This window comes from Amblyomma maculatum, unplaced genomic scaffold (assembly GCF_055883805.1).
Source record: "Amblyomma maculatum isolate TAMU_Amacu unplaced genomic scaffold, ASM5588380v1 scaffold_15, whole genome shotgun sequence".
Taxonomy (NCBI): Eukaryota; Metazoa; Arthropoda; class Arachnida; order Ixodida; family Ixodidae; genus Amblyomma; species Amblyomma maculatum.
This window is the reverse complement of record NW_028146740.1, coordinates 1862027-1890025: the sequence shown is the minus strand read 5'-3', so window position 1 is coordinate 1890025 and position 27999 is coordinate 1862027. Positions and strand designations below refer to the sequence as shown.

Genomic DNA, 27999 nt, shown 5'->3' with positions numbered 1-27999 from the left:
CAGAGGGCTCCGAATTATTTTAAGGTACTGTGGTAAGTGACGACCTTGTGCTGTACAGCCTTTTACATGTCATGTGCATTACAGTATCATTGACAGCAGTTAAATGGGCCTCCACTTTCAGGAGGAAGACTGCCGAGGAAGTGGACAGGGCAGTAAGATGGCAAACTTGAACTTGAAAGAAGTGCTGTCCAGGCATGAGGCATGTGTGTCCAAGCATGAGGAACTGCGACAAATGACGCAAAGAGGAAATCAGGTTGAAGTTGAGCCCTACAGTACTCAACTTTAGGGCCTTTGCATGAATGCTTTGTATATATTTTTTAATATACTTACAAACTTTCAAGACAACAGCACAATGTCAATGTAAACATTGCTGGAGAGAGTGGGAGCTAGTTGCACCATCAAGTTCAACAGAAAGTCGAGCTAGTTATTACTATGTGATACTTTAGCATAAGCAGTGCAAATACAAAGGACAGGAACTCAAAGACAGAGCAGTGCCAGTCCTCCTCTAGTTCAGTCTTTTGTTATTAAAAGACAGTCTTGAGATACTTACCAGCATGAGCAATTTGTCTGCAACAGATGCTTTAAGAGTTGAAAAGGTTATGTGCATGCTTTTAGAAGTACTCATACCCATCAGCCGTTAACAACACCATAAAGATAACTCATAAAGGTCTTCTTGAGTATCTTCCCAATCTAGTGCACTGGGGTGAGCTTGAGGCTTTTCTCTCCTTGATGCAGAGTGATAATGTGCCAGTTGCTTATGTGCTTTTTCTGACCTTAGTTAACATCTCACTGTCCCTTTAATCTGCCTGCAGGAGGAGCATTCAGAGGACAGGTACAAAATCTTTCGCTGTTGCAAATTTGAGGTGGTCTAAGGAACTATAATACATACCTACATAGAGCTTAGTAGAACATTAAGAATATGCTCACTGCATCATGCCTGTGCTAATTGTGAGCCTACGTAAAGCCTACAAGGTATATAAGTTTTTTGTCCTAATATATACATACAGTCGTGCCCCGTTAATATGACCCCCGTTAATATGGACGACCCGAATTATGGACAGTTTTTCTGGGGACGAAACCTTTTCAATGTATTTATGCCTCGTTAATATGGAAACTCGCTGTCCGGACAATGGACAGGGGAAGAATGCACGCGCCCCACTTGGGCCCATGTATTTTTGTCTCGTTAATATGGACAGTGCTTGAAAAAAAGCAGAGTAGTCCGAACGCAAGTTAAAGATGGGCGCGCGCCAGCCGCGAACCTACGCGACAGCCGATACGGCGGGATGCCTGAACGAGTCCTGTGGGGTTGGAAAGAACCAAAGCCGGCGTGTCGCCGTTCTAAGAAAAAGGGGGGGGGGGGGGGGGGGCGCAAGAGCGGAGAGGAGCGTACACAGCAAACCGAGGGTCAGCGTAAGAAAGACCCCGAAAGGGGGAACCAGGAGACTTCTGGGTGCAGCGGAAGTGCCGCCGCAGTCGGGAAAACAGCAACATGTGGTTGCAATAAATTCTGCTGAACGTGAACAGAGAGGCCGGTAAAAGCGTAAGAAAGAAATGACAGGAAGAAAGACAAGTGCCTACAGTGGCGGTGGGAACTGAAGTTTTCTTTCCCAAAGCGTAATGTGTGTTCCATGAAGCCGTTAACGCTTTTCGGAGAGAGTTAAGACACACTCACAAAGTACAGCGACAAAAGAGGCGACGTACGAACACGCAACCCGGACCGGGCGTCCTGTCCTGGACGCGCTTCCCTCTCATGCTCCTGGTTTTCGTCCTTGTTCCGCTGCCGAACGGCCAAACTTTGCACACTAGGCGGTCCGTATGTCGGCTTCGCTTTGAGTCAACGATGCGGCCTTGACAAGGTCTAAGCTTTTCGTAGTCGGCTAGCCGTCGTTCTAAACTGCACTTCAGCTTGCAGTGTTTGTTTTATGGGAACACATAAAAACGGCGCCAAGAAGATGGGATGTTCGATAGCCCTCTGCATAGCAGCTTGCCAGCTTGACTCCTTCGCTTTCTTACAGAAACATACAAGGCAAAAAAAGAAAGAATCAGAAGAACGGAAAGGCAGAAAGGTTAACTAGGCAAAAAAGTGCACAGCATCAGGAGCCTGTAGCCCTGAACTTGAGTCTGGCTTTTGGCATGGCGGGAGTTAAACGCAAAAGAACAGAGCTGAACGTAGGCGCGAAGAAATCTGTGAATACAAGCGGCAAAAGCCATCTCAGTCAATCCAAGCTGCGAGGGACTATAGTATCGACAGCTCAGCTGTTTCCTCGCCTCAGGAGGATCTCAAGCAGCTACTTAGCGGCTACTTAGCTCAGTGAAGAGGCAATTTTGGAAGTGGCGGTGAGTAGAGAATCAGACGCTGATTCATCGCCCAGTGAGGAGTTCGTCCTCGAAAGTTCAGCCAACACAAAGCCCAACATCACGGGTGTCATGGTAAGCGAGTCGCTTCAGATTGCACTACAATTTTTCGAAGACAACAATGACAAGGATAATGCACTCAAAAGTGCCGGTGTTCTGTGAAATTCTGAGTCCAGTGCACACCGTTATGTACAAAAGCAGTCGTTAATTACAATTCTCTTTTCTCAATAAAATTCTTTTTGTTTTTATTCATGACTCGTTATTATGGATGACTCGCTTTATGGACAGTTTTGGTCGGAAACCAAAGTGTCCATATTAACGAGGCACGACTGTATATATATTTTTTGTCTTGCAACATGCACCATATTTTATTCACTGTTTCAGCTACAACTGTCAGTGAATGTCAAAAATACATTCTTTAGTTAGAAGAGCAATTTCTTCAGCATAGCATTGTCAGCTGTGGTCTGCATTAGACTACTGCTAAGCTGTGTTAACTAGCTAACTGGCAGTGGCACAGGTAGAAATATTTTTTTGGGGATGTTGTGTGCCACCGAGAAAAAAAAAAAAAAATGGGCTAAGCAAAAAAAGGAGAAAGAAGGAGGATAGCTGCGCTCTGGCTGGCTGGTTGACAAATATTAATTAGCTAGCCTTTTAACTATTACTGCTAAACTCTCTGTTGTGGCCCAGTGCAAATAATATACATACAAATTTTTTAATTTGTGAAAATGCCATTCCTGTGTTGCAGTGCGAGGAATTTCGGGCCACACTCGACAGAAGTGAAACTGAGTGGTTGCAGACAGTTCTAGCCACACAAACAAATGTGTGTTGCACAATGGCACAGCTATCCCGTGGTCTCTTTTTTAAGGCACCCGGTAGGGAGCAGTGAGGGACTGAGCTTGTGACAGGTGTGCAACAAGTACTTGCAGGCTTGGCATGCACCCGAGTTTGGCTCGTAATTCCTGTTGGTGTTGTGATGAAGAGAATGGCATTTGCGAAAAACTAAAACTGATATGAATATTATTTGCAGTACACTATAAATCTCTCAAGAAATAAAGACCTGACCAGTAATGGGTAAAATGATAACTGTTTAATATTAGTTCCTGGCAGCTAACCTGTCTCAGCTGTATTTAACTGTTGCCCATCACAGCTGACAATGTTATGCTGAATGAAGTGATCTTCCAGTTTGAAAATCCTATTTTGAATTATTGCCAACAGTGCAACACCTCTTATACTGCTTATTGCTGTCAAGGCTGATAGCCAGCATACATCAGTACAAAGCGCACTGTTGCAGATACCAAAGGTGTGATAATTAGCGGGACATTGCCAAGTGTGAGATTACCGTGGTAGGATGGGAAGGTGGTGTACTTGACCTTGAAAACTTCCACTTCAGGTAAAAAGGCAGCAAGCTTTGCGGAAGGAGTGCCATGTTAACCTGGAAAGAAATAACAGAAACAAGCAGCAAAACCAAAAAAGCAACGAAGAGATAGCAGAGCAAGCATAAACTCGGCAGCAAATTTTCTTTTTTTATTTGGAAGTGGGGAGGGGGGGGGGGGGGGGGGTAATTTGCTTAGCTGTGAACTTAAACAAAGGAGAAAGAGAGAAACATTTGGGCTAAAAAGAGTAATCCAGCAATTCATGAGTTCATAATTTGGAGTTTTTCCTTAGCGCTAGCTGAACATGACTGTGAGCAGAAGAATACCTTGCCATCTAAATTTCCTTTTAATTTTTGAATGCAGTCCCTGTGAAAAGATTTAAGGCATAGACCACATTTAATATTTCCAGTCGTTGGGCCATTCAGTGGCTGCCTGCAGACACAGTGTAAGTTATACACAAATATTCTTGGCCGCACATGAACAGTTAAAGACATAGTTTCTGGGAAGTCATCTATGGTGCCTTTCTTTATACACTCTAGTAAATGGCTCCGTAGCATACCCTGATTAAGATTCATTACTGATGGATCTCTGTCAGATGCTATGTAATACATATTAGCAATTGCAAACAAGCCACAGTCCAAAGTGGTACCCTGATTTTGAGCGGGTTTGATGCTGATCGTTAATGTTGAAAATGGCATTTTTAATATGTGACATATCTGTTTAACGGCATCAGGGGGTATATCTTCATCAATGGAATCATACACATATACTGTATTTGGGGGCGCACATGCATTAGTGACAGTAAGCCAGTGATCTGGGTTGCGAGTATGCAAGATCTGAACAAATGGGCCCTTCACTTGAGAAAAACGTAGCCTTTGTCCCAATAGAACATCTTGAAACCCTCCCATATAAGAAAATTTTTGACGAATCAAGTACTGGGCAACATTAATGACACTGTCTGACAGTGAACTATGTCTAGCAATAGCCTCTAAATCTCTGTCACATAATGAATAGAGCTTATAAATTTGCAACGTCTCGGCTTTAACAGAAGCAAGGTCTATTGTATTTTGCTTTGTCGAGCTCACCTCAGTGCCATTCACTTTAATGGGACGCACTGTGCTGGCCTTAACTGCAGGTACTACAGGCTTATTAGTGCTTCCATAACTATTTCCTGTATTTATGGGACTTGGTTGGTGAACTAGTGGGCTTGTCCTGTTTTGCTGTACTGAAAACAATCGCTTAGTAGCTTTCACTTTTTTTGGACGACCTCTTCTGGCCTTAACTACAGGTATTACAAGCTTAATATTCCCAAAGCTACTTCCTGTATTTAAGGTGCTCGTTTGTTGAACTGCTGGGCTTGTTTGAATTGTTAAACCTTGTAAATTTTGCCCAGCCTGACTTTGCTGTGCATATGCTGCTGTGAGCTGTCTTCCAAATGCCTTAATAGCCAAAACATTTTCTCGCGCCTCTTTTTCACTTCCCATGGATGCAATATTTGCGACACTCTTGGCCATAATCTCAAGCTCCTTGTACACCCAGCAGAATATCTTTTGCGGTGTGTTTAGCTTAAGAGGTGAAGATACCTGAATGCTACTTGTTACTACTGGCTTTGTGGGCGTAGCTGTAGGGCTTTCACTTAAAAAATGCTCCTTTTGCCATCTGCTAGGAATGCATGCTGTATCGAGTACTCTTTCCTGTGCAAATGAGCGGACTGCCATTATATGCGAACAAGGCAAGCCGTACTGGTTGAAAAAAGTACATGTACAGCTGTCCAGATTTTGACTGACACAATAGTCTTTACTTCCTAAAGCCACATTAAATGAGTTGAGAAGTGAACTGACTTGATAATTAGCAGTCTTAAATTTTTCATATTGTTCGAGCAGTTTATCTTTAGCTTCTGATGTGCAGCAACGGGACAGTTCTAATTGAAATTCATCTATACAATTTACATTTACATTAATCTTCATTTCCTTCAGCTTTGCAAACTGTAGAGAGGCGGCGTCATTGTCAACATACTCTATCAATCCTCCTACAGCCTCCACTAAATGCATACCAGGACGAAGGAAACTTTTAAGCTTTTGATTGTGGCTTTCAATTCGGTTATTTGTATTATTTCCTAGGGTTACAAGGCTTTTCCTGTAAGCATGCACCCACATCTCTCTACACGAGTCCCACTGCTGCATATAATAGGAAAAGAATCCAGCAGGAGCTACATTACGCAATTGATCTAACATGTCAGAGTACTCTTGATGAGTTTGAGAATAGACTAATGCTTTTACAAGTGGAAGGAGTAATTTTCGTTGCCCTCTTGCTTTATCATTAATATTTCTATGGAGGCAATTCAGCACGTGCCATGTGCACAGTAAAATTGTGCTGTTCGGAAGAAGAGAACTGAGGATACGCATTTCGTTCATGTCTTTATCTATCATTACCACCTTACATCCTGATACAACAAATGGATTAAATTGTATAAATTTTTCAAACATGGCCCTTATAATTTCAGCGGTTTCATTTTGTACGAATGCGTAGCAGACGCACCGCCCACGCCCACGGCCATCTTCGATGAGAACAGAGTACAAAACATAACCTTCAATATTAACTTTATATGTCCCATCTACAAATATAACATCAGGATATTTTTCCAGCATCTCACGCATCTCACTTGTTTGGAACAAGATAAACTGCAACTCATGTTGATTGTCTTTTTCGTAATGAATGACCCAGTTTGGATTTCTTTCAATTAAAGTTTCTACCTGCTGAACTAGCATTTGCCCGTGAGTCTCCTTATTTCGAACTGGTACAGAGTAAATTTGTTTTAAATTGTTTACATCTTTCGTAGTTAAAGTTTTACCCGTCTTTTGTTGAACAAGTTTCTTGAACTCTTTCGAAGCAACGTTACATTTCACCAGATCACATAGTTGATTTTTTTCATTACTGTTCAGAAGTCTTTGGTTTGTGTATAAATTGTAATGACTAAGGTCGTGATTGTGCACAGTTTTCAGCTGAATTATTTTGTAGTGCAGAGATGGAGACTTGTGAAGAGCCAGTGAAACAAGCATTTCACAACCAATGCTGTTGTAAGACTGGTTTGGACGTTTTCCAGTACTGCGTATCCTAGCATTACCGCTATGAATACAGCGATAAGTAATTCTCAAAAAATTCATAATCTTTAGATCCTGACTCTAAGGGGTTTTTGTTTGACCTAGCGACATGAACGACATGCTTCCCCTCCTTACACCACTCATCAAAACATTCCTTAAAAGAAACAAAACTATCAAATGTGCCATTCAGGCAAATTTTGCTCCCTCCCCCTCCAGATATTGTGTTAGAAGCCTTAGTTGCATGAACATGGGCAAGGGTTACATCTTCACAAAGCTCACTATGGCAGCCTGGTGCTAAAGGCAGGAGATGCTCAGATGGGGTATCAATTAGCCAAGTGTCACCAAGGCCACCAGTTGCTCTCTCCCTTTCCTGTTTAAGAGATTCTATTTTTTGGATAGCTTGACTGTCTGGCATATCACATAAGTTAGATTTTCTGCACAAAGCAGATGCTACCAGACAGCGTCTGCGTCGCTTGGCAGCACTGGGCTGTGCACTGCTCACTGTGCCACCCTCATGCGCAGACTTTTGCACCTTAGAGTGAGCCTGGTCATTGAAATTGCCAACTTCTCCATAAGGTACTGAAGCAGCCAAACGACGCCGTCGCCGCTTAGCAGCACCGGACTTTGCTTTGATTAGGCTAGTATTCACGACACATTTGCATGCACTCTGGCCTTCTTTAGATGGTGATCGTGCACGGCTTTTGCAGCCAGTAACCTCTACGACAACACCGCACAAAACAGTTGCAAAGTCTGCCAGCTCACAACTTTTTTGGTGGTGGCTGGCCACACAGCTGTCACAGGCAATGCTGCGCAGGTCACTAGCTTGCCCTTCACCGTCCACACAGCATGCTGCAGTAGAAGGAGGCGCACAGGCATTTCTGTAAAAGTGTGCCTGCACTGTCCTCACTACTGCAGAATAAGGTGTGGCACGCTGCAAGGGCTTGGCACCTGTTTTGGCAAGTACTCTGGTGTCTCTGCCTGTGGCAGAGCTTGAACCTTTTCCTTGCCGAAACAGTGCCGCAGCCTTCCGCTTCTTCTTTGATACAAGTACCCACTCACTGTTGCCATGGTTGCAGACAGCCTTTGGTACAGTTGCTTTAGGAGCACTGACTGTACCTTCCTCTATGGAAGAGCACACAGCAGGGCTGCTTTTGTGCGACACCTGTGAGGCTCCACCATTCACCTTGGCACAGGTGGTGCTTGCACCTTGGCTGAGAGTCATAGGCTTGGTAAAAGGCACACAGCCTTCAAGCCTCTTCTCAGCCTTTCCCCATCCGGGTACACCTGAGCCATGGGACACAGAGGAAGGCAGGCTGTCCCAGGTAGTCCAAACTTTACAACCTTTTTGCCGGACACGAACACCTCCAACAAGCACAAAGCCAGCTCCCCAAAGGGTAGCTGGAAGCTGGTCAGTGCCGCCCCGTTGCAAAGGAGTATTGTTTGTTCCCTGGACAGGAGCAGGAGTTGCAGGTTGCTTGCTTACTACTCCTAAAGTACAAATAGATGAATATAGAGGAGGAAAGTCTGCCTCACAAATCATGGCCTCCCTGGCTGGCTTGGCCCAGCCAGTCCAACTTGTGGATACCCGACTCTCCTGGTACCTCTGTTGAATGGACCGCCTCTCAGCAACAGCAGCCAGGCTGCAGGCCTCCTGGTAGAGATACTCCGCCAGCACCTGGTTTCCTTGCCGGCTCGGGTGCACACCATCGCGGCTCAGGTAGCTGCTCCAGCATCCAACCAAGCCGCCCAGGAAGCGGAAACCCCGCTCGCGGCATAGCTCCTGTAATGCAGCGTTTACCTGCCTGTACCGCTCGTTCGTGCGGTGCAGCTGAGTTTCGCTTTCAGCAACCCTATACTCGTTCTGCCCTCGTGGGAGAACGGCGGAGAAAGCTACTTGCATCGAAGATTTGCTCTTGACAATGCCGCTAGCCAACCGACGGTACTTCTCAATGCACATGCTAACACTCTCAAGAGTGTTGTTCGTGCCAACATGAATAATGAGAACGTCGATGTCGAATAGCTGAGTAGCTACCGCCGAGAGCAAATTTTCTATCTTTATCCCTCTGTGTGCACTCACATCAACAGCCAGACCAGGACGCGATGGAAAATACTGATTAACATATTTCACCATTGAATCACCGGCCACCAAAACCCGATTCATGTTGATCTGTGCAGCGCAGATTAACAGAGGTAGAGAAGTTTAAAACCTGTTTAAAACACGCAATTCAACACACGACTGACGTCAATCGCAACAGTTAACAGAAAGCGAGGATTAACAAAAATGCGAACTGACTTGAATCGCAACACAGCGAAGATTAACAAACTAAAAAAAAAATAATAAAAAACGAAAAGCAACTGTACACGCAAATTAACGTGCAAATTAGGACAATCGGCACAAACGCCTAGCGTTATATGGAATTCTAGAAAAACTTATCGCAGGAGAAAATGCTTGTTGGGGCGTCCTGAACAGGCCAAGGACGATGCAGCCGATGGATGAGAATCCTAGGCAAAGTCTGAGCGTGGATTTGAGCAGAGACCTGATCCAGACACCCGCCTGCCTGAGTGCCTCCTTGCTGCTTTCTCTCTCGACTAGAACTTTCGCACTTCAGCCTCGCTGGGAGAGGGATTAGAACGGCCCATGCATGTTTCGAGACTTCAGCAGTTGCGCGCCGCGCGCCGATTGGTTGGCAAGGCTCCGCGATTGCTTCCGCACAGCGCGCTGGTTGGTTGGTAAACTTATGACACTTGGGTAGCCAGGTGAGGGTGGGGAAGGGGCGTGAGCAGGGCAGCGACACGCACTTGGCCTGCTCTACCTTCAAAGCCCAGCCTACAATGCGAAGCTGTAGCTGTGCATTGTAGCCCCCAAAATAGTCTTTTTCTTTCTTTTTTCTTTCTTTTTTTTTTTTGCAAGTGCGGTAATTGTTTGCCAGCTTTGACAATTTGTCCCCTTTATATATCAGTGAGAGCAGGCAAGGAAATGGCATGTGGCGGTCAAGGAATGGAGAGGGGGGGGGGGGGGGGGAATCGAACTGCGGAACGAGAGCAGGCCGTCCACTGATCAGAGCGGTCACCCGCACCTGGGGCGCTGACAAAGTGTCGGCAGAAATTGCATCGCAGTGTCATAGGATCAGGCAGACGGCAACGCTAAATAAAAGTCTGTACATATCTTTCACATAAAATCGCGACATCCTGCAAAAAATGCCCCGAAACTCTGAAGGGATTCTCAATGGGTGCGTAAGTGACGGTTTGTTTCGATAGTAATTACAGGAAAAAATGGAACTTGGCACAATTGGACAAGCGTGAGTCCCCTGGTGGCTAGCTTTAGCCCCTGTTTTTGCCGTGTGTGCACACTGCCCGAAATTGGGCAATTGGCATCGTGCGTGAAAAACAGCACGCCTTTCGGTTGTATATTGCACAGCAGCGTTAAACTGCAAATTTACTCCTTGGCTATTTGATTATCTCGGCTACCGAAACCCGACACCGCATATCTTCCGCTCACGCTATAACCTCGGACATATACATGAGTGTAAATTCCATGCACGAGACATTTAACCAGAAACGAAGCTACATGCAGATGAGCACTTAATTGGCCAGTCCTTTCCTAAACGCCTAAAGAACATCGCTGTTCGTACGGAAGCGGATCATACGCATAGCGTAAACCTACCAGTGCCCCCAAAATAAAACGGAGCACACGAACGAACAAAATTTTGTTTCGCGGCGTGCTCTGCAAGTGCACGGCCGGATGTTCTGTTTTGACACCCTTGATGTCCATGTCTTCAGCACGCGGGACGAATTAGGAGAGCACTTTTTGTGCGAGCCCGTGCTTCGTTTTTTTTAGGTGTATTAGGACGTCGGAGGTCGGTGCAGGATCGAAGACAGCGCAGATGCTAGGAGTAGCTCGGTTAGGTTACGAGCAAATCGAGGTGGCAATTTAATAATTTAATTGTAGAAACGAGAACTGTCCGATCGTGAATGGACATACATGCGTATTGCTGGAGTACGTCGCGTCGCCTGCCGCCTGCAACCTGTGCGCGTGACAAGCGGTGCTCGCCGCACACAACTTTGAGTGAATACAATGATCTGCGTCATTGTGGGAATACGACGTAAGAATTGCCGAGACCTTCTTAGCACCTCCTAGAGCGTCACGAAAGCTGAGCTTCATGCACGCGTAGCAAACGGAATGCGGACGTACCTGCACAGAGAATTGAATGGATACGTCGGATGTATATATCTTTAGACACTTGGTTTGTAATATAGGTGTAAAGTTGGGTTAGTTGAATCTGACTCACGATGAAGTTAGCGCAAAAAACGAGGGCCCAGGAAGCGCTCATGTTGAGTCTTCTTCCATAGTCCTAGTTTTCTGCGCTAACTTCATGTTCTTTGTCTTGTTACCCAGGCACGCTCAATATATGATTACGTTGAGATGTTAATATTTCAGGCAACCAGTTCACAATGATCTTTAAAAGGCTGAAGAGCACTTTAAGAAAAGGCACGAATACATTGGATGAAGAGAAGGCATTGTGGGACACGGGGACAGCTTTCATCTTGATATGCCTCAGCTGAGGACTAGACCTACGCTCATGCGGCCCGTCGCGCATGCATTTCATTTGAAGCGAAAGCTTCACTACGCTATAGGTAGACCCGCGCTTCACGTCATAGTTTAACTTTCAAGCAAACTTGACTACCTGCGCCTTTCCTTTCGTATAAGCCAATGCATGGATGGATGGATGGGAAAACATTTATTTCATCGGCTTTAAGTGGTTTAGTTTGCTTGCTGGCCGCGCCAGATGGCCGCCAGTTGCGTCCTGTCGGCGATCTCTTCGGCCCACTCAGTGACCCGAGCCTGGATGGCCGGGTCCGAGCAGCGGCCTCCCACTCCTCCAGAGATGGAGCTGGCAGAAAATCGGCGGGTGGCGGATAGGCCGCGCACCCCCATGTAATGTGGTCTAAAGTAGCGTCGACGCCACACTCTTTGCATTCAGGGTCAACCTGCTCTTTGAATATATGTGAATAAACTTTGGGGCAGGGAAAGGAGCGGGTTTGTAGCTGGCGCCAGATTATCTCCTGGGCCTTGCTTAATGAATTGTGCGGTGGAGGGAAGATGCGCCTTTCCAGGCTAAAATGGCGAGTTATACCATGGAACGAGAGCAGGCCCTCCCTCGCGCCCGCGGGAAACGAGGTGCTCACCGCCCGGCCGACGAAACCTCGGGCATAGCCAATGCATAATTTACAAGAGAGAGAGAGAAAACCTTTATTACACGTAGGAATTCGGGGCGCGCAAGAAAAAATACAGACGGTTTAATTGAGTTGATCATGGAATATCGTGCAGCAGCAGGGCGTTTTGACAGATTGTGTGTGTTGTGTCTAAATTATTATACGTTATTAAGGCAAAAACCTTTCTAGGCTCATGAAGCGAAATCCCGTGCGCGAGATTTGTCAACGTCTGGCCAGCAGGTCAAGCCTGTTGCGACCTCATAGGCTCGCTTGAGGATCCGGTCTTGTATGCCCAGGTCCGAACTGCGCAGCGATTCCGCGAGATGTGTTCTTGTCTAGCGTTCCTGCCATCTGCAATCCCTCACTTAAATGCGCGCCAAGGAACGCCACGCGACAGAAGCGATCGTGCACCGTCTAAACACACTCGGCAGTTATATGTAGCACTGCAATGAACGCCGATAAGAGGCAAAGGATAGGAGAGGAAGGGTAGGCTTTCGCCATTCTCCTCTTAGACATCTGAGAGACTAGTTTTTTTTTTTTTTTTTTTTTTTTAATCAGGCGGTCATGCTTCCAAACAAGACTATGTGCTGCAACACTAAAATTTCCGAGAGCACTGCAGAATCTGCAGTGGAGAAATGCGAAAGCTTTAGCGTTCTTGCTGCACAGGTACATCGCGCGCCCCTTGTCGAACACAACCAGCGTTCCCGTGAACGCATCAGAGTTCACCGGAGTTATAATTTGCTCACAAGAAGGGAAAGGCGCAGTATCTGTCACGCTTATTTCTGTGGACACCAGAACCGCACCCTAAGGGAATGGCGGAGGTATTGAAAGTGGAAAATAGAGCCCCGCCGGGTTGGCGCAGTGGTAAGACGCCCGACTACTGTGCCGGAGTTCCCGGGTTCGAACCCGACCTCGGCGGCTGCGTTTCGATGGAGGCGAAACGAAGTGGCGTCCGTGTGCTGCGCGATGTCAGCGCACGTTAAAGATCCCCAGGTGGTCGAAATTACTCCGTAGCCCTCCACTACGGCTCCTCTTTCTCTCTCTCCGCTTTCACTCCCACCTTCCTCCCTTCCCTTACGGCGCGGTTCAGGTGTCCACTGAGCAAGTGTAACAGATACTGCGCCTTTCGCTTCCTGTGAACCAATCAAAAGAAGAGAAAGAGTAGCCGTAGTGGAAGGCTACGGAGTAATTTGGACCACCTGGGGATCTTTAACGTGCGCTGACATCGCACAGCACACGGACGCCTCTTCGTTTCGCCTCCATCGAAACGCAGCCGCCGTGGTCGGGTTCGAACCCGCGTACTTCGGCCCGGAGTACCCGGGTTCGATCCCGATTAGAGCACTGCACGGGCTCAGGCCTGAAATTTGCCGTTTTTCCGGGCCCGGGCCGGGCTCGGGCCTGAATTTGCGGGCTTGGGCCGGGTAAGGGCTTGAAGGGGTGGCTTGGGCGGGCTTTGGCTGGCTGTGCAGTGCTTCTTCGGGAATGAAGAAATCCCGCCGCTAAAGTCATGAAAGTGGTTTACGAATAAACCACTAATAGTACATTTTTTAATGTCGAATGAGAGAAAGCTAATTTATAGACCGAGTTTAATCAGCTGCACTTAGTGGTTTGCCGAAGTAACTTAGGTGCGCACGCCACTCGGCACTCAACACAAGCGAAAAACAAAAAAAAAGAAAAAGAAAATGTGGGCAAAACAACTCGGCTAGCTTGGGATTTTTCAGCCATCAGTAAGCACACTTCGTCGTATCACTGGAGAAGCGCCTTTAATTGCATGTCGGCAGGCAGCCGTCTTCGTCCCCCGCTTATTTTCAAAAAATCTCTACGCTACGAGAAACGTAATTGAATAAGAACGTATTTCATTAGGAATCTTCGGTTGTTCAAACACATATTTATGCAAAATAAACAGGCGTCTTTTTCCGCCTCCATAAAGATGCGGAGAGCGGCGATGAGTTATTCAATACAATATTGTTGCACAAGATCCTGTGGATTTTTTTTTTTCCTGCCCTTTATGAGACAGGTTCTTGTGGCGTAGTTGCCAGGGGCAGTCTCTTTGTGTGTGATTAAGCAAATAACTTCCCTCAAGAGCTAATTGATAATACAGAGCCATATTTAAAATCTTTGTAATCCATAGCTCTTGAGCGGTGTTAGAAATTTCTTGTCCAGGCATTTGCTTCTGCCAGTACTTTAAAATGACCTCTTCAGCTCAGAAGAATATTTTGTCACATTTTTCTCACATCTTAATTTTTACTATATGTACCATTTAAGCAGCATTATTTAATTTAACAGTACTATCAGTTCTATGCAGGGCTAAGACAGGAGCTTTGCTCAGATCAAAAGTACACTCATAGTAGTAAATTACAAAAAATGCATTACAAATGAAATACAGTCATCACCAAAGAAAAAAAAAAAAAGTGAACGACATACCTGCCATCGCTAATCCAGCAATTGAAACAACAGAGAGAATTACTCATGACTCTTAGCATATACGATATTATTGGTAAGTTTATTACAATCTCGCTTCTGACATAGTGGCTAGCACACGTGGAAGACGCATACAGAAGGTAGGTGAACAGTTCCTCGTGCGATAGCCACTACATCCAATCCTAGCAGCCAACAAGTTCTTGGTCGTGTAGTCTCGCGCACTTTCGATAAAAAAAAACGAATACTTCATGCACTCTTGAAAATCCTTTCCATTCGATGTGCTTGGAATTTTCGTTCCACGTTATTAGGGATGTGCACTCTGTTATATAACGTTGGCATGTCAATCAGGAATAGGTCATTTATGATGGAATAAACAAGCGTTAAGCGTTTTCTTTTTTCGCTTCGACTGCATTTTTAAGGTGTCCGCGCAGACTGAGTGCCGGGCCTAGGCCGGATCGAATCTTTATGGCGCGGGCCCGGTTCGAGCCTGCTTTACGTCAGCTCGGGCCCGGGCCGGGCCAACGCCTCCTATAACTTAGGAGGCGTTGGCCGGGCCCGGGCTTAAAGCCATGGGCCCGGGCTATGCTCGGGCTTCAAACTATGGGCACGGGCCGCAGAATCAGGCCGTGCAGTGCTCTAACTTCGGCACAGTAATCGGGCGTCTTACCACTGCACCACCGCTGCGGGGCGAATTCAGTGGTGCAGTAGTAAGACGTCCGACTACTGTGCCGGAGGGAAAGGAAAGGCACAGTATATGTCACACTTGTTTGTGTGGACACCTGAAGTCCCTCGGGAAAAGTCGAATCGGCGTCAACATCGGGCCCCGCCGGGGGGGTACAATGATAAGATGCCCGGCTGGCTACTGTGTCGGAGTACCCGTCCCAACCGCGGCGGCTGCGTTTCGATGGAGGCGAAGCGAAGATGCGTCCGTGTGCTGTGCGATGTCAGCGCACGTTAAAGATACCCAGGTGGTCGAAATTACTCCGTAGCCCTCCACTACGGCTCCTCTTTCTCTCTTTCACTCCCACCTCCTCCCTTTCCTTACGGCGCGGGTCAGGTGTCCACAGAAACAAGGGTGACAGATACTGCGCCTTTCCCTACCTGTGAACCAGTTATTATAATCATTCAACATCGGGCTTTTGCGAGAATGTGAGTAGATAGTGCTGAAGCACTGAAAAAGTGTAAAAAAAATACGGCGACACAATGGGCTCTAACGTCATTAGCATAATTACCAGCTGTGCATAGCTTGCCTGGTTCGTTCGGATCGTTCTCGACCAATGATCAGCTAACCGATGAAATCACTCGTGAAACGCGTTCTGAATTAAACAACAAAATGAAGTCTATATAGAGCCACCGCAAAAGAGCACGCCGACGAAAAAAAAAAAAAAAAAAAAAAAAAGTGATTAACCAGATGAACTGTCATAGCCAAAATAATTATTTACGAGGAAAAACCCGAAACTGCTCAGTATTATCTGCACGTCCAAAAGCTTATTCAGTATTGCAAGTACACAGGCAACTCGTGTCCACTGAGATACAATGAGCAACTCGTGCCGATTTCCCAATCGCTCACAATCATTATTGTTCAACACCTGACCAAGCATTCATTGATTTCATAGGAACTTACTAAGTCGGACTAACCACGAGTCATGAACTGAATGTGAATCCAGACTCGCATAGACTCAGATTTGAACATGAATAAACTCACAATTGAACGTGAGTCCGGACTCACGACTCAGATCACGATTTGAATGTGAGCCTAAATGAGACCGACGACCTATGAAAACAGTACGTGGTTTGGTCCTCTGCTGCCCTAATTAGTTTTTCGGCGCAAGAATTTTTGTTGCGAGGAGTACGCAGCATCTCTCCGGGTATTAAGTGGATCTCAATGGATAACCTTGAGCAAAAACTCGAGCTTTTTTTTTTTTTTTGCTGCCTATTTCATAATTTCATAACGATAGTATTTTAAGTGTTAATTTAACCTTATTATTACATGTTTTATATTTACAGTCTTACTGCACTCTCTGAATTTGCCGCGTAGCGCGATATGCGCAGATATCTGGCTTGCGCACTGCCGGTTCGCGGTAGCGGTGACGGTGTGAAGTCCATTCGATCGAAAAGCAGCCCCATTGCCGTCGCCGTAACCCTGAATTTAGACATGCCGGTAAAAATTATCCACGACATTTAATTTCAAAGCTGAAGCAACCGTTCTTGTGCATCATTCCGGTCAGTGAAGTTGAAGGCTAGATTGTATTCTGTTGTAAGTGTAGAAGAGAGGCAATGTGAAAAGAGGCATACCTTGATTTGCTTTCCCCTCAAAACCATCTCAAAACAACAGCATCCAAAAATATTTCATTACAAAAGAGTTCGCGGAATGAAAAGGCTATGTGAATGGCTATTTCGCGTGTACTCGTAATGCGAAACTTGAGTCTAAATATTGTCGTGTCTCATACTCGTACAATAGTAATCAGATTATTCTCTCAATATTGCAAACATTCAGCAAGTTCTAAGCGTTCAAAAGATTGTTTACTTGCTTTCAGATTTTTTAAACTATGAAAAGTGGTTTGGTGCATGGCAGGCGCTCCCAATTGGTTTACCGAGGCTCTCGTTGAAGTAAAGACATTTGAAATAAAACCAAAAGATGACTTTTAATAACAAACACAGGCGGTGAAAGATCGTCTTACTCATACCCGTAAGTGTGGTGCCCTTGCCTCTGGGCCTCAGCTTTTGTACCCCGACATTTTATCGCTCTGGCAGAATAATTAAGGCGTATTGATAATCAAAACGTACATGAATTACATAGAGCATCACCTTCCTTGCCCTGATATGTTCGGGAAAGGGGCCGAAGGCTTCACCGTTGGGCGATGAGGTAGGCGGACGACGCTCAACAGCTTTTAGATGTTGCATATTTGCAATGGTTGAGAAAGGGCTTACGAGCAAATAGTTAACAAGGAAACGAAGTCAAAAATTTTAAGCGTTCTCAAACCCGCCAGTTTGCGATTTATCAGCTGGCTAGGGATCCCAACCGCTTGACAACCCTGTCCTTTCTTGCCATAACTGCCCTCTGTACTTCCTCTCGCCCCTTCCGGCCTATCCCCTTTTCTTTCCCGCCGGCCCCATCTCGGATGTTTCAGATTTTAGATCGCAGTTGCCGCGACCGGCAACACTCTTTTTTTTCCTTTTTGATTATTCAATAAACCATTACCACCACCACCAATTGGCCACTAGCGTCTTCATTGGCTCCACCCCCGCCACATGTTACCATGCAGCCACATGAATGCACGCAAAGGAGGAATCTTCGCGCTTTGCAGTCGTGGGCTGTTTTTGTTTAGTAATGATGGAGTAAAAAAAAAAAAAAGGGGGGGGGGGGGTCCAATTGGGCGTTGTAGTCCGTTTGGGTTGCCTAGCTCAAGCTAGGCATTCAAATGGGTTCTACCTTAATTAACTCTCTGGTTCCACCATAATAAGCTTACAGTTGTATGGCCGATTCGACCGCTTATTGGACCGATTTGGACTAGCTTCAGTTTTTTAGAACCCAGAAAACCACTTGAAACTACCCATTGGTTCGATTTTGTTTAAGGGTATTAAGGGAGCATTCCCGATTGGAATGCCAAGTGTGGATGATATCCTTGACTGAGATTTGCACTTATACATCTGATATACTAGTTGGGTTCTTGTAAAGAAAGGTGCTAGGAGCTTAATCATAATTAATTTCGCCATGTTTACTTGTTTCCATATGTTTGTCTCGCTTGATTTCTGTAAAAGCTTCTAGTCCTGTTAATCTCAATTCCTTTCTAGAAATGTTGGTTCATGCTCTCTTGTGAATAAAGCTCCAACTGGAAATCCTTTAAGCTCCCTAGTCGCAGTACACGTTTACAACTGATTTCACTACTCTGAGCCCTAATGAGCTTAACCGGAGCCAAGTTACCCAACTAAGTGAGATACTGCACCGGCGGCTGCGTTCCGGTGGAGGCGAAACTGTCCACAAACGACTGCCGCCGCGATTAGCCTTTAGTTTCCTGTAAACCAATCATTAAACACACACACACGCGTGCGTCTGCTCTCGTACACACTGCGCTTCGCCAGAAGGCGGAGTGCGCCAGCGGCATTTAAAGCGTGGCATTGCGGCATTCTCTCCTTGGAGGACAGTGCAAAGATTTCGCAGTGGCGCGCCGCGTGTGAAGGCGAAGCTTGAGCGCCCTCCTAATTCAAACCGTTTACAACCTGGCTAAACCATGCAAGATCATGCTTGCATGGTCTTCTTCTTTCCTTCCGTCTACGCAGTTCAAACCATTTGGTCCTAGTTGGTGTATCATTTGAGGTCTTTTGGTTTTGATGGACGGCCATTTATTTCCAATTGAGGTTGAATGGTGTAGCTTAATGGGTGGTGAAAACACAGCTGAATTTCGATCGATTGTTTTAGTTGGAAAATTTCCAATTTGGTCAAACCACTGAGTGTCCAGGCCGAAGGTTTGTGCACATCGCGGCTAACACTGCTGTGGGAAACAAAGGGTCTGACTCTCTTCTCAGAAAGGAGATATGTTCCCCGGCTTCGTCCAGGCGCAAGCGGCCGGCGTCTTCGCTTGCCAGCCATCACCGCCGCCGCTCGGGTGACTCACTGGAACCATTCCCGGGGCATGATTGTCTCATTCGACATCACAGAAGTAAGGGAATATCTGCATTTGCAGGCACCGTCATCGGAAGCCGCCACCACGCCGGCGCCTCTTGTCTTCCCCGGTGCGGTCGAGTCAATATGGACGTGTGGAATGCCTTGACGATTTCTCGGCAAGAAAACTACAGCGCATTTCTAGGGCATCTCGTTTACCGACTGACTTACGACAAGGTATATCTTAAAATGTGGCTAACGCAAGCCTACAATGAACACCGTGGTTCCCGCCAAGGGGCTGCCGGCGATCGGCGGTCATCGGAGGCGCCGCGGCGGCGGCAGCGAAGGCGAGGGTTCCATTCACTGCGGTCAGCCACCTCGCCGGAATGGAAGGTAGCGATCCATTCATGTCTTCCTGCCTGGCGCCAGCAGCGGTGACAAGGAATATCCTTCCCTTTTTGGCGGAAGGCAAAGGCGCGCCGCCGAGTTGTCTTAATGGTGTGCATAGGGGCAGAAGTTCCCCAGAGCTAAAGTCAAGGCAGGTGTGTGACCTTGAATTCCGGGAAGTTCAGTCGGGGAAACGAGCTCCCCAGGCGACTGACTTCTTGTGCTGTTTCGGCTTGGTACTGCCCTTGCCCCAACTGCGGTCCCTGGAAATACTTTCTAGGTTGTCTGCCGCCTCCCCGCTCGGCACAGCACAGAGTCGGAGCAAGCGCGGTCGGCTCCCCATCGTCGCGTTCCTCCTTGAAATCCTGCGATTTGTCGTCGTCGCCGGTTTATTGTGTGCTTTCTTTTTCTTGCCGTGACGGGAAAGCTTTCAACCATACTTACTATAATTCTTTTAAACTGCGAATGCCCTTTCCAAAGCCAGCCTAACAGAAAAAAAAAAAAAAAAAAATACTCTTGTTCGTTCACGTACAAACAGCGCCGACTGCAGCGCGTTGTCTGCTCTGAACGATAAATAGATGCTTTGGGAAATTAAAACCACACTTGACGACGTACGCGAACAGCGAACGACGCGGCGTGAAGCAGAAGGGATGTATATGGCTAAAACGGCCGCGGCGCATTTATGTGGCGGCGAAAACAGGGATACTTGACATCAAAGGCGCGGCAGACAGAGGCGAGGCACTGTCCTCGTCTCTGTCTGCCGCGCCCTTGATGTCAAGTACGTCTGACCAACTCGCCCAAACGTTCACGGTTCTTGAAAACAGGGAGGCTGAACAAGTGGAAGGGGACCGGAAAAGAAACTTGTCGCCATGTAGAAAGGAAACAAGGGAACAAGAAATGGGGGGAGGGGGGGGGGGGGGTCGAGAGCTGTCGACCTTTAGAAAAAGTGCCGCAAACGTGAACTAAAGGGTACACAGATGAGAATAAGGAGATAAAAAAAAAAAAAAAAAAAAAAAAAAAAAAAAAAAACTAGAGAGAGGATGGCCTGCTGGTTGAGAAAAGAACTGGGACTAACGCAGAGCTACAATTAAAGCGCGTACAGCGTAAAAAAAGAAAAAGCTGCAGCCAGCTAAGGGAGGGGGGTGGCAAAACTTTTGTTGCGCCAAACTACTTCGCGGTTATGTCTGAAATTGATACTCCTTTTTCTTTTTCTTTTTTCTGCGTGCTGTCGAGACATTTCATTTGTACATCCATCGTTTATTTATTTATTTATTTATTTATTTATTTATTTATTTATTTATTTATTTATTTATTTATTTATTTATTTTTTAATATTATGTTTTACAGTTTAGCCGTAAGTCGAGTGAACTTTATTCATAGGAATTACGCTTGCAAGGACTGCTAGAATGATTTCCCGCTGAAAAAAAAAAAATCATTGCCTAAATTTCTCACAATTTTATAAGCTTATAAAACCGACCGGTAACATAAGAGAGTGTGCGGTATTTGAATTCTACTTGATCTTCTTGAATTAACTGTTTCCGCGAATATGGGGGACCTGGAAGCACGTAATCTGCTTGCTCTGTCTCTGTAATCAGTCTTACATCGACTTCTCAGCTTTTTTAGAGTTGGATGGCACCAGGTATTTACTAAGGATAATTCTCATTATATAGCTTCCGAACGATGGCATCAGAAATTAACGAAATTCTTTCTTGAGAAAGGTATGCACCTCTAGTAAGTATAGTGTGGATTTAAAGAATCAGTTGGTGGTGGTAGTGGTTTATTATTAAGAGAGGGAGCGTCGTTGGGCGAGTCGGTCAATCATGATAAATTAAAAAAAAAAATGTGTGTGTGGGGGTGGGGGGGGGGGGGGGGTACTGCGGACAAATATGCAAGGACAAGAAGTTACCCCACAAGCGCAGACTCGCGACTGATCTTATTTGGAAAAAAAAAAAAAAAAAAAAAAAAAAAAAAAAAAAAAAAAAACTTTATATAACTTCAACCTGTCAAGTCGCACACTAAGCGCAGTCTAAAAATATTGCCTTCATTCTGATACAATATCTGATTGATGGGTCACTTACGCAAACTTATTTTTCTTCTTTATACAGAACGCAGAGGGCACAATGAGGCCAACTTGCACGGGACTGAAAAAAACCGCCGGCAAGTTGGCCTCATTGTGCCTTAAGATTATGTCCGAAGGGAGGAGTAAGGCGGACTGCATCAAGCATATCATGCCATTCGTTTCGTCAGATGCCTGATGGGTGTTGTCTGTGAGGTCCATCTCACCTGTGACAGGGTTTACATCGGACAGACAGGCCTTTGTTTTAATGATCGCCGAAAAGAAAACCAGCTTTGGATGAAATCGGGTACTGGGTCAGATTTACCCCTCCACTATGGCGCATGCCTGCATTTATTGGCAGATATTGTTTTGAAGAGGAGCCGTAACCAGGTGGTACGTGACTTGGCCGAGGCGTTCTGTACAAAGAAGGAAGGTGAAGTTTGCGTAAGTGGCCCATTTGGCACAGTTGAAACTGCTTTCATTGCAGTAAAAAACGGCGTCATACGCCGTTTAGACCTCACCTTGCAGACATGCCGCGTGGAGCATCACTCAGCGGTCACGCAATAACTCCAGAACTGGATCGGGGAAGTGTGTGTGTGTGTGTGTGTGTGTGGGGGGGGGGGGGGTGGTCTCTAAACAAATTGTGTACATACTGAGGGGCCAACGCCCCCTTCCCCCCCCCCCCCCCCACACACACATACACTTTCACCCTTTCCTACTATTCGCATTAAAGTCTGAATTTGACGATATGTAGCATGCTGTAAATGAGCCAGTTGTGATCGCAGCCACTTTTGTAGTAGACCTTTTTCATTGCATAAACTAAAGTAACGCTCCCAGAAATCGTGCGGCCCTAATGAAATACCGATGAAATTCCTTAAACGGTGTGATGAGTGATTGTCCTATTACTTGCAAATTTTATTTGAAAAGTGATCATTCTTTACCTAATGACTGGCGCAGCGCTATAGTAGCTCCGGTTTTTAAAGACTACGGTAATCGACTTCTTGTAAAGAACTTTAGACCGGTTTCACTCACTTCCGTATGTTGCAAGGTTTTTGAACGCATCCTTCATTTTTTGTAAATGAACGACCTTTTGTGTCCGTTCCAGCATGGTTTTCGGACTGGCCTTTCGATGCAGTTGATTGAAGCAGTGAACGATTTTTGCAAGGTTATAGACGAACGTCAGCAGGTAGATGTGGTCTGTGTGGATTTCGCGAAGGCTTTCGATAAAGTTCCGCATCATAAACTTCTTTTTAAACTGCGCAGATAAGGAATCAGTGAAAATATAGTACTATGGATTCAGGCGTATCTAGGTAACCACTGTCAAGTTGTCAAGGTAGAAAGCACACTATTACATAAGCGTGAAGTTCTGTCGGGGGTGCCACAGGGCTCCGTTTTAGGTCCGCTTTTGTTTTTGTTATATATAAATGATATTTCTCCTATCATTCAATCACCTGTCAAAATGAAACTTTTTGCTGATGACTGTTTAATTTACTCTCCTGTGGCTTCCCCGGAAGATCAGATGAATTTAAATAGGTGTCTTCAGTCAAACTCGTGGTGCCTGAAATGGGGCATAAATAAATTACCAAAAGTCTACTCAAATGCATGTAACAAGGAAGCAGAATGTTATGCCGTTTCAATATAATATTGGTGAAAATTCTTTAGATGAGGTAAAGCGTTTTAGATACTTGGGAGTGACACTAACACATAATCTGTGTTGGCGCACCCATATTGAAAATATCTATTTAAAAGCCTATCAGAAGCTTTGTTTCCAGCGGAGGAAGTTGCCGAATGCGACTAGAGAAATTAAATTGATTACGTACAAGACATTCGTGCGGCCAATCATAGAGTGCGCAAGTGCAGTGTGACGTCCACTTCAAAAGGGTTTAAAATGAAAACTGGAAAGATTGCAAAGGATTTCAGCACGTTTTATATGTTCTGAATACCGGCGCACTGACTCAGTCACAGAAATGTTAAACCAGTGTCAGTTAGAATCACTAGAAATGAGAAGAACAAAGCAGAAATTGAAACTTCTTTTTTTCTGATAATGAATGATAAAGTAAAAGTTAATAAACAACACTATGTTACACGTCCTCTGAGGCGTTGCCCACGAAAAAAATAACAGTAAGGTATAGCATCCTATTATTACACGTAGTGATGTATATCGCTACTCCTTTTTTCCCGATGCAGTAGAAATCTGGAACTGCCAAGCGAAGTTCTATACCAAACAGAAGTAGAAAAATTTGAGATAGGTGTTAAGTCGTTCTTGGAGCATTACAGTGCAAATTTGTAATTCTGTTCTATAGAGTGTATTTTAGCGAAGAGAATTGTATGTGTTTCCCTCCCTGTAATGACCCTCATATAGAGGGTTAACCGTATGAATAAAAAAAAAAAATAAAAAGTCTCTGACTGACCATAGTTCATGAGCACGATCAGTGCGATTGAAATACGCCTTACTCGAACTTTCTTAACCTAAGTGTACATCGTTCGCGTGGAACTGCTTTTTTAGACTTATTCTTTGTTCTATATTTCATATCCATTAAAAAGGCATTTTAAACGTTTAATTTCCATGCCCAAATTTCATTCAGTGGTCATTAGTGTAGTTGAATATATTGTGCGAGATTTTACCCTCTGCTTAGTAAATTGGACAGCGCATATATTTGTAGAATAATCTATTTTATATTACTAAGTTTGGTTTTATGATTTCCTTGTTCCTTTAATGTAACCTTCATAGCAGAAAGGGCGTAAATAACAACCAGAACGAACAACAATAACAGTAGCATCCGCTTTTATATATTTTTTATTATGTTGTATGCATATTTTGTTTTAAGCACATTTTAGATATGCCTGCTCGAAAGGGAATGGGTCTAGTAATACGGTGGGATTTTCTTGAAGAGAAATCATATGTCAAGTGTGATGATCATCTAGAGGACCTGCCATCGGCCACATATACTGAATACGCCGGTTCTCGTCCGCTCTCTCTCTAGAGGACCAGGCAAAACAGACAAATTATCAACGAAAGAAAAGACGAACGGGGTGCCCTTTCTCACTCGTTGGTCCTAATTGTTTTTCGCTGGTGGGAGAGATGTGTTCTTACAACTCGTACAGTACAGCGTACTCTTAAATAGTGATGACCACTGGCGAACCACTGTAAACTGCAACCCGGTGGGTTTGCGGGAACTTCATATTTTTAACTTTCATTTTTAGTGGTGGTGGTGGTGGTGGTGGTAGTGGTTTATTGAATGATCAAAAAGGATGGAAGTGTGCTGCCGGCCGCGGCAACTGCTATCTAAAATCTGAAGCACCCGAGCTGTGCCCGGAAGGAAAGAAAAGGGGACATTGACAGTACAGCGAGGGGAAGTACAGAGGGGAGCAATATAAAAAAAGGACAGGGGGAGCTTTGTACATTATTTACGAAATACGAAAACAAGGACAGCGAGGTGTTTTTTTTTTTTTTTTTTTTTTGTCTCTTGGGAGCTCGCACGTATTCTTTAAACTGCTGCAAAGGTGCAAAAGAAGGGTTCAAGCTTGCTACTTCTGACGACTGCCCTTCTTCGTCTGCCTATACTGCAGGAAAGTCGTCGGTCTCTTTTCCAGTCAAATCAGGACAAAGCCTCTCCTTTTGCCGAAAAACGAAAGGTCTGGGAATAAAAGCTGAGACCTAGAGGTAGGATACGACAGTTATGGGTGCAATTAATGTGAGCAAATCTTTCGAAGTACGCGTTTGTGTTCCATGCGTCATCATCATCATCATCAGCCTGATTATACCCACTGCAGGGCGAAGGCCTCTCCCATATTTCTCCACTTAACCCGGTTCTGTGCTAGCTGCATCCACTTGACCCCTGCGAACTTCTTAATCTCATCCGCCCACCTAACTTTCTGCCTCCCCCTGCTACGCTTTCCTTCCCTTGGAATCCAGTTTGTTACCCTCAGCGACCATCGGTTATCCTCTCTTCGCACTACATGTCCTGCCCATGTCCATTTCTTCTTCTTAATTTCCACTAGAATGTCATTAACTTGAGTTATTTCTCTGACCCACTCTGCACGCTTTCTATCTCTTAATGTTACCCCTACCATTTTTCGTTCCATAGCCCTCTGGGTTGTCCTCAACTTAAGTAGAACTCTCTTGGTTAGCCTCCACGTTTCAGCCCCATAGGTGAGTACAGGCAAGATGCAACTGTTGTACACTTTCCTCTTGAGCGATACCGGTAAGCTGCTAGTCATAATCTGCGAGTGCTTGCCAAATGCGCTCCATCCCAATCTTATTCTTCTTGATATTTCCTTTTCATGGTCTGGATCTGCGGTTACTACCTGCCCTAAGTAGACATATTCGCCTACTATTTCCAGTATTTCGCTACCTAATGTAAACTGCTGTTCCTTCCCGAGGCTGTTGAACATTACCTTAGTCTTCTGCATATTGATTTTCAAGCCTACCATTCTACTTTTTCTGTCTAGGTCATCAATCATTATTTGCAGTTCATCCCCCGAGTTGCTTAGCAAGGCAATGTCATCAGCAAATCGCAGATTACTGAGGTATTCTCCATCTACCCTTATCCCTAACTGCTCCCATTCCAAGTCTCTAAATACTTCCTCTAAACAAGCTGTGAATAGTACTGGGGAGATTGTGTCTCCTTGCCTAACACCTTTCTTTATGGGAATTTTATTGCTTTCTTTATGTAGAACTATGGTTGCTGTGCAGCCACTATATATATCTTCCAGCACTTTCACGTACGGCTCGTCTACCCCCTGATTTCGCAATGCCTGCATCACCGCCGAGGTTTCAACTGAGTCAAATGCTTTTTCGTAATCAATGAATGCTATGTATAAGGGCTGGTTATATTCCGAGCATTTTTCTATCACCTGATTGATGGTATGGATATGATCGATAGTAGAGTACCGTTTCCGAAACCCTGCTTGATCCTTTGCTTGATTGCAGTCTAAGGTTGTCCTGATTCTATTGGCGATTACCTTAGTAAATACCTTATACGTAACAGACAGTAAGCTGATTGGTCTGTAATTTTTAAGGTCCTTAGAGTCCCCTTTCTTGTGAATGAGGATAATGTTTGCATTCTTCCATGCTTCCGGTACCGTCGATGACACCAGGCACTGCGTATACAGGGTGGCCAGTTTTTCTAGCACGATATCCCCCCCGTCCTTCAGCAAATCTGTAGTTATCTGATCCTCTCCAGCTGATTTCCCCCTTTTCATAGTTTCTAGTGCTTTCTTGACCTCGTCCTTCGTCACTGGTGGAATGTCTGACTGTTTTTCCCTACCGCCAATCTCACTACGGTCCTGACTACTTTGGCTACTGTAGAGATCTGTATAGAACTCCTCGGCTACTTTGACTATCTTGTCCATATTAGTGATGACGTTGCCCGCCTTGTCCCTTATCGCATACATCTGGTTTTTGCCTATGCCCAATTTCTTCTTTACCGCTTTAAGGCTTCCCCCGTTCTTTACAGCATGCTCAATTTTCTCCATGTTATACTTCCTTATATCGGCCACCTTGCGCTTATTGATTAGCTTTGATATCTCGGCCAATTCGATCTGGTCTGTTGGATTGGAAGCTTTCATACTCTGCCGTTTCTTAATCAAATCTTTCGTCTCCTTAGACAGCTTACCGGTATCCTCTTTAACTATCCTACCGCCTACTTCTACTGCGCACTCAGTAATGATATCTCTGAAATTATTGTTCATTGCCTCTAGGGTAATGTCGCCATCCTCAGTTAGAGCTGAAAACCTATTCTGTAGCGAGATTCTGAACTCTTCTGCCCTCCCCCTCACCGCTAATTCGTTGATGGGTTTCTTTCTTACTAATCTATTGCGTTCCTTCTTCAGATTTAGGCTAATTCGGGACCTCACCATCCTATGGTCACTACATCGAACTTTCCCGATTACCTCTACATCCTGCACAATGGCGGGGGTTGAACACATTATGAAGTCGATTTCATTTTTAGTCTCTCCGTTAGGACTTTTCCATGTCCATTTCCGGTTCTTCCGTTTGCTGAAGAAGGTATTCATGATTCGTAAGTTATTGCGCTCTGCAAACTCAACTAGTAACTCCCCCCTGCTATTCCTAGAACCAATGCCATAGTCACCTACTGCCTTGTCTCCTGCCTGTTTTTTTCCCTACCTTGGCATTGAAGTCGCCCATTAGTACAGTATACTGCGTGTTTACTTTTCGCATTGCCGATTCTACATCTTCATAGAAGCTTTCAACTGCCTGGTCATCATAACTACATGTAGGTGCATAGGCCTGTACAACCTTCAGTTTATACCGCTTATTAAGCCTAATTACGATGCCTGCAACCCTCTCATTAATGCTATAGAATTCATCTATATTACCCGCTATATACTTATTGACAAGAAAACCTACCCCTAGTTGTCGCCTCTCTGGTAAACCTCGATAACACAGTACATGCCCATCCTTCAATACAGTATATGCCTCATTCGGCCTCCTAACCTCACTAAGCCCTATGACATCCCATTTCA

At 45.2% G+C, this 27999-nt stretch overlaps 2 protein-coding genes across 11 annotated transcripts in view; one reads left to right on the top strand and one right to left on the bottom strand.

Annotated features, from left to right (window-relative positions):
- LOC146171923 (uncharacterized) overlaps positions 1-27999 on the top strand; it is a 244196-nt gene that overhangs the window by 5848 nt on the left and 210349 nt on the right. For 4 of the 10 annotated variants that reach the window (XR_014702690.1, XR_014702687.1, XR_014702688.1 and 1 more), the window contains exon 2: positions 122-253. The exons of 2 other annotated variants lie outside the window; for them this stretch is intronic. Coding sequence is in view for 3 of the 8 variants with exons in the window: in XM_084586154.1 (XP_084442280.1) it covers positions 122-253; positions 813-832 (152 nt within the window). In the remaining 5 variants the exon portion in view is untranslated. Of the gene's footprint in view, positions 1-121; positions 254-812; positions 833-21871; positions 21955-27999 lie in introns of all 10 variants that reach the window. 4 more of the 10 variants (XM_084586154.1, XM_084586155.1, XM_084586158.1 and 1 more) reach the window with 2 other exon arrangements.
- On the bottom strand, positions 122-9294 carry LOC146171930 (uncharacterized). The gene is given in 3 exon segments (XM_084586200.1): positions 122-223; positions 3695-6886; positions 6888-9294. Coding segments are annotated over 2 exon segments (5001 nt in total). The 5' UTR covers positions 8991-9294; the 3' UTR covers positions 122-223; positions 3695-3988.